The sequence below is a fragment of the Octopus bimaculoides genome, chromosome 16 (genome assembly GCF_001194135.2).
Source record: "Octopus bimaculoides isolate UCB-OBI-ISO-001 chromosome 16, ASM119413v2, whole genome shotgun sequence".
Classification (NCBI taxonomy): Eukaryota; Metazoa; Mollusca; class Cephalopoda; order Octopoda; family Octopodidae; genus Octopus; species Octopus bimaculoides.
In genome coordinates this window covers 54972667-54979867 of record NC_068996.1, presented here as the reverse complement: position 1 = coordinate 54979867, position 7201 = coordinate 54972667, and the positions used below count along the sequence as shown (strand labels likewise).

At 37.9% G+C, this 7201-nt stretch overlaps 1 protein-coding gene across 2 annotated transcripts in view; it reads left to right on the top strand.

Moving 5' to 3' along the window:
• Positions 1-7201, top strand: part of LOC106871178 (ubinuclein-2) — a 54751-nt gene that overhangs the window by 29694 nt on the left and 17856 nt on the right. The window contains exon 4 of one of the 2 annotated variants that reach the window (XM_014917509.2): positions 1592-1735. The exons of the other annotated variant lie outside the window; for it this stretch is intronic. Within the exon in view, the coding sequence (XP_014772995.1) occupies positions 1592-1735 (144 nt within the window). The remainder of the gene's footprint in view (positions 1-1591; positions 1736-7201) is intronic. 2 annotated transcript variants of the gene reach the window in all.

Here is a 7201-nt window from a genome sequence, read left to right as displayed (position 1 = left end):
TCAAGATACTTACACTCTGACGGGTATTCACATTGACATTACACATCCAACGGAGCATACTGGCTTCATTCCTTGCAAGCTTACGTATGTCCTCAGCAGTTACAGCCCATGTTTCACTGCCATGTAGCATGGTTGTTCGTACGCATGCGTCATACAGTCTGCCTTTTACTCTGAGTGAGAGTCCCTTTGTCGCCAGCAGGGGTAAGAGCTCTCTAAACTTTGCCCAGGCTATTCTTATTCTAGCAGCTACACTTTCAGCGCACCCACCCCCACTACTAACTTGGTCGCCCAGATAGCGGAAGCTATCGACTACCTCTAGTTTTTCACCCTGGAATGTGATCCTCAACAATTTAATCTTCACTCACTGATGTAGTAATAGGAGAGTTACTAAGCCTCTGTGTGAGGGGAAGTTACTAGCAGTCTGAAGAAACTACAGGGTGTCCACAAAGTCTGGCTACGTGGAGTAAATAAAATCATAACATAAACAATTAAATATAAAAAATAATAATTTCTCAAAGTATGTGTTAATCCGCATGTACCCAGACTTTGTGGACACCCTGTAGAATGAATTGTACATAGACATTGTGCACTCTCACTACTACTTTTTGCATGCAGCTTAGAAAATTTTCTTTGTTATTTAATGCTTTCTGCATCATATTTCTTTGGCATAGTTTTTGAAGTGGATGGTGTAATACCTAAGTTTTAACCTCTGAGTATGCGTGATTTTGAAAATTACTGCATGGAGTGACAACCATGCCCTGCATAGTTATGGGCTGCCCTTTGGCAAGGCATAGCACCCATTCAGCCACTCTGCTATGGGATATGGCAAAGACATATGTCAGATTGTGAAGAGTTCAGCTGAGGCAATGGTGCTTCTTGCATTGATGCTGAGCAGAGGAATTCCTAGAAGTTTAATGGTCATCAAACTGTATCAAGATAATAACTGCAACACATCCACAGGGGTGGTGTCCATGGTTGGAGTCAGCCAATGAAAGATTCATTATGACTCGAGTTCCCAATTCAAATTCATAATGGAATTGGATGGTGATAGAGAGACATGGGAATCCACGAAAGCAGTGGGGGCGGGTTTAACCTATTTAACACTGAATAATATTTAATAAAGGCTAAATAGTATTTTACATCTTTCAGCATGTATGGGAGACAGTTGACATAGCATAAAAAAGTGAAACCTTCAGCATCTCAGCTATTATCTCTAATGAATATGCTGCTTTTCCCATCTTCCTTATATAATCCTACAAGCCCATACTCAAGCTAATATCAGTAGCTAGTCCTTCTGTTGGTTCAGACTTCCCCTCCCGTTCTGGCTTTTACATGCTTTTGTCTTTTTACTATCCCTAAGAAATTGCACTTGTAATATCAGTCCCTGTTGTCTCTTCTGCTCTTTCTTAACCCATCACCGAGCTCTTTTGGACTGGACTATTTGCACAATGTTAGCACCATGTTGCTTGGCTAGGATCCTATTCTGTTAAGTGGTTTGCAGCAGTTTGATTGATATATGCACACATTTTATTTTTTTTAAATATACAAAATATTCTGATACTTTTTTCCCCCCCCCCCCCTGTCTTTTTAGTATGACGAGTTGGTGCCTGCCTGCCTCACTACTAAACTGGGTGGATTCTACATCAACTCAGGTGTTCTGGATTTTAGAGATGTATCTGATGATTCTAGTGATGAATATGTAAGTTCTCCTTTGAAAAAGAGGAAAAAGACGAAGGTAATTTCTTTAAATCTATTATTATTGTTATTGTTCTTAGCAGTTAATTCCTGGTTACATCTTAGACACTTGCCTGAGTATGCATATGCAAATACATGCATATCTGTCTTGTGTGGGCTTTACCCTTTTTAGCATCTCACAAAGCAGTCTATTGATGACTGTACCATAGCATTTTAAACCCTACATGTTGTCTGAGTACTCAATATTGAAATTGTACCAACTCCCTTATTAAGTTTTACAATCACTTCACTAAAAGTGTGCCTTCTCTTGACAAGTACATTCTTTTTTGCTATACATTGATTTATAGTCCTTTGGATACTTGAATAATCTTGTAGATTTAGTACTTATTTTGCAGCTTATCATGAAATTCCACACTGACCAATGTATAAAAGTTATCAAAGGCTTTCAGTTGGAAACTTTAAGGTGGTTGTTGATGATTTTAACTGTTACAGATTTTTAGTAAATTTCTAAACCTTTAGAAGTGGTTTAGAATAGGGATTCTCAAATGGACACATAGTTGCTCCCACTCTGTCTTAAAGACAAGAAAATTAGTTTGCATCCATATATGTCTCCTTTCTTTACCATGGCATTGCACAACGTTAAAAAGTTGAAAAATTCATATTAATTTTTTTTAAGGCAATTTTTCTAGGCCCTTTTCAATCCTGTCCCTCTCCTGAAACACTGGTTTGAAATGAATCCATTGGTTGAAAGATCAACATATCAAGTATCAGAGTGATGGTTAGTAAGAAAGAACAATATTTATTAAAGAATCAGTTCCTGTAAACTCAGTGCAAACAGTAGGTAATACAAAAGGTGCTTTAAGTTGTCTAACAAAGAACGAGGACCCGAGGCTTGATAGTTATACCAAAAGTTCCAAGTTAATATCAGAGAGACTCTTTGAATAAAATCCACTGGATGTAGTTGATAATTTATTTTAATTTTGTTATGTTAGCAATGAAAATAACTGAAGCAAAACTATAGTTGTTGGAGTTAGGCAGAGTAGGGGAAAGTTTCAGGAAGTTGTTGCCTTTTTTGCTAATTAAAAAGTTAATCCCACCCAACATTTACAAAACTCAAAAATTGTGTGAAACATTTGTAAGAAATATGTTTTGCCTCATCGTTGAGGACATAGGCTTTGATTGTATATTAAATGTGCAGAGACTGGAAAGAAATCCAGTGGATGCACATCAGTTGGATATATAATAAAAGCCAAGGTAGAAGTGCGTTCAAATGCAGCTGGATTTTCAAAAGCAGGTGAGATGATGATATACTGGTGATGTAATGTGAATGGATGAAGAGTGCCAAGAAATATATATTGAGTATTTTTAGTAGATTTATACTTATGAAAGAAATGATAGTGAGTACTGGGCCTCATAATGAAATAACAAATGACCAAAAGCAATTGCTAATACGACCAAAGGTAATTGCGAATTTAATTGTCTCGCGTGTAAATATGGATAAGCAGACAATGAAGCATTTTATCGACTTTTTCCCTCATATTACAGTTATTTAGGAACAAGAAACTTCATTAGACCTTGTTATCAATGATTACTTCCATTTTTTTAAGGTGAAAGTGAAGCAAGGGAAATACTCAATTTCCTAAGTGATGTTTTTGAATAAGTAAAATGATTACAATTGCAGTTTTCTTGTTTTTCTTGTGTTCTCTCTAATTTTTGGTTGTTAGTGTGTGCAGAAATTTGCTAGTGAGCAAATTTTGTCTTTCTTTGTAAAGTAGGTATGCATCAATGCAAGTCACCATTTCTCTTGATTTCATTTTGAAAACACGTTTGTACATTTTCTCCTATCATTCCTTCTTTTTGCCAGCTCCCACTTTCCTTTTGAAATGCTGGGAACTCCTCCATCTAACCACCCTCTCCAATCCTTGGTCTATTCCACTATATACACCACTCTGTAACTTATGCAGCCCCTGCCCTCTCTCTGTTACATCTTCACCATTTTTCTCTCCTGCATCTGAGGAAGCCATGTCTCTCTTCTAACTCAAGACATCTTTACTCCCCCTCAATACTACTCACCCCTACTTGAGTCCTGCAAGTTACTTGGTAAACTCACTGCTGCTCATGCCACATAAAAGGAAACCGGTACACTCTGTGGGTGGTGTTAGGAACGGTATCCACCTGTAGAATCCCTTTCAAAACAGACAGCAAAGCTTGGTTTCTGACTTGCCAGCTTTTGTCAAACCATCCAACCCATGCCAGCATGGAAAACGGACGTGATGATGATGTGGTCATTGTAAATTATGTGTGCATGTACAAATGGACAGCAGCACAGGAACACTGTTTAACCCAAGACATTGCTGATTGACTGCCCATTAGTTTTCTTGTCTAATCTGGATTACATTATACATTGTTCTTTTTATAGAAAGTAGAATTTATTTTTCAGGAAAATCTAATTCTTTCTGTATGCATGTGTGCACATACATGATAGTGGTGCATGCATGCATATATAGATTTGCATGTATTTTTGGCTCTTTGTATCCGTGTTTACATAATATCAAGTGTATTTCATTGGCCTCTTTGGTAGCTTCTCATCTCTCTCTCTCTCTCTTTCTCTCTTTCTCTTTCTCTCTCTCTCTCTCTCTTTCTCTCTTTCTCTCTCTCTCTCTCTCTCTCTCTCTCTCTCTCTCTCTCTCTCTCTCTCTCTCTCTCTCTCTCTCTCTCTCTCTCATGCCCCTATTGCTCATCTCTGTCACTCTCTCCTGCTTTCACTCTTACTCTCACTCTACACTGCTGCTAATGTGAGTGAGGATAGCAGTGGATCTCTTCTCTACTCCATACATTACTTTCAGTTTAGATGCTATTGCACCTATCTAGTACTCTCTCCGTACACCCAGTCCTCTCTCATCTTGAGCTATGTATTTAATTTGCATCTTTCCTATGTTCCTTCTTCCCTGCCAGCCAACTGGTATTGACATCATTTACTCTCACTGTTTAGTCACTTGCTATGCATCGCTCTCTCACTCTTATCCTCTCTAAAGGTGATGTCATGATAAAATTCACCCAATGCTTTTGTCATAAATGTGACAATGTCTTTAGTGCTGGTGCTATGAAAAATGCACCCAGCACACTCTGTAGTGTCTTAGGATACTGAGCCAAAAAGTTTGTATGAATTCTCCTCCAAACCATGTGTGAGAGCAGCAATGACCAGAATGGAAAGTGGGTGTAAAGTGGTGGTGGTGGTGGTGTGATGATGATAATGGTAGTGTCACCTTCATTATCATCATAGCTTGGCTTAGGCTTCTCAAATGAAGACTGATAAGGTGTGCTGATCATGATGTATAAATGCATAGAATGAAATAAGTTCCATAGAAACAGGAAGTCTCATCCAGTAGATGCTAGCATGGAAAAGGTGAATGTAAAATGGAGGTTTAACTTCTGTTACATTTTATATGTGGACAAATGTCATTTGCAATTATGTTGTGAGAAGTATATTCCTCAAATGCAAACTTCTTGGAATCTATTATGCTCCACTGATGTATTTTTAAATACTATATATTTGTTTTCCTATGTGCATTTGTGTGTGTGTTCGTTCGATATCTGTTTTTCTGTCCTAGTATAAGCTGGAGGGGATTTTATTTGAGACGGGAAATTACTACTGGTTGTTCTTCTTGTCAACAAAAATTTGCATGTTTTTCAATTGAGGGATTTTTTTTTTATCCCATGGATCTTAATACTTACAAGGAATGTAATCATTATTGTGTCAACCATTGACAACAGGCACTCTGAAAAGTGTGTGCACAGGCACCCCCACCACCCACACACACACCACATATTGATGGGCTTCCACACAGTTTCTGTCTTGTAGACTAACTCAAAAGGCATTGGTCATTGGAGCTACATTGGTCATTGGTCATTGGAGCTACAGTAGAAGACGAATTTCTTAATGTTTTTGTTGCTTATTATTTGTGTGCATATCTGCTACATATGAATGTCTTTTCTCTGTCAGCCTTATTCTGATCCCACATCATCTGTGCACCCATAGTTTATATTGGGAACACTGTGTGGCATTCCTACACACTCCTCTTCTGCATTTCAAACATGGCCACTTTCCAGATGGCTTGTTTTCTTTGCTGCTAGCTAGAACGTTTGTCTTTAATAGGTTTTGCTTCAACTTTTGTAAATACCTCTCTAAATCTGTAAAAGATTAAACTTTGAGAAATAAATTGTTGGCATACAAAAGTTACTGCAATCGACCAGTCTTGTTTCATTGCCTGCAAAACTATAATGAAGAAGAACGTACCTGCAAACCAAACTCTGAACAATTACTTGCATGCTGAATTCCTTATCTTGCTGACAGCATCTCTCTACTTAGCTTTGCAGCTCACACATAACTAATTTTCTTGACTACGAAACTTTCAGAACTTTGGGTTATTACCGCTTTTATCAGTTTCCTATCCTTTGTAACAGTAGTTGATAATGATAATATATCATACAAGTCATTGGCAAAAACCCTTCCTGTCTGATTGATTCATCCATGCTCTATTTTGATGGATATTTTCAGCATCTCATGATTATACCTAATAGTCCAGCTGCTTTCTCCACCTTCATATTTCTCTTCCATATCTCTCTCTCTCTCTCTATGAGTATCCATGTGTCTCTACAGCAGCACACCTGTTTCTGTCCTTGTTACCTCTTTCTTTTTCTCTCTCTCCTCGTCTCCCTATCTCACCTCTCACTCCCTACCTCTCTCCTTATCTCTTTCTCTCTCTCTGGCTGGGTAACCACATACTTCCTCTATAACATGACATCTGTCTCTCTGTCACACTAACCTTTCATCATCTGACACAAGATCACTTCCTTCAATGTTTCTTCCCCTCTCAAAAATTCCTTGTCCTACAAGTTACCTGGTGACCCTGCTAATGCTGATGCCATTTAAAAAGCATCTGGATCACACTGTAAAATAGTTGGTGTTAGGAAGGGCATCTGTAGTCTTCTGCCTGGTGCCAGCTCCTGTCAAACCATCAGTCAAATCGTGCAACCCATGCCAGCATGAAAGGTGAATGTTAAATGATGATGATCTTTAATGGCTATTTTCATTGTATTCTCTATCAATTTCAAAAGCTGGTCCATTTATTGAACACAAAGCAATCTATCTATATATATAAAAATGAGAATGTGTGTCTGTCTGTCTGTCTGTGTGAATCCCTAAAACTCGAGAACTACGCAACCAATTTCATTCAAATTTTACAGATGCCTTACTTAGGGTTCCAGTTGTGTTTTAGTCAAAAAAATTTTAACTTCTTGCAGAGTTCGAGCCCACGGCAACATAATATCTCCTCCACTATTTAAGTATTACGTGTCAAAAGTGAAACAAAAACACTCATGTCAAATACTTTCACTTTAAAAATGAAACTATTCTACTAACTGAAACAATCACATTTCGATACTGTAATGACAGATACTTTCAGAGAGAGAGAGATAGAGAGATGTATATGTATACATATACATG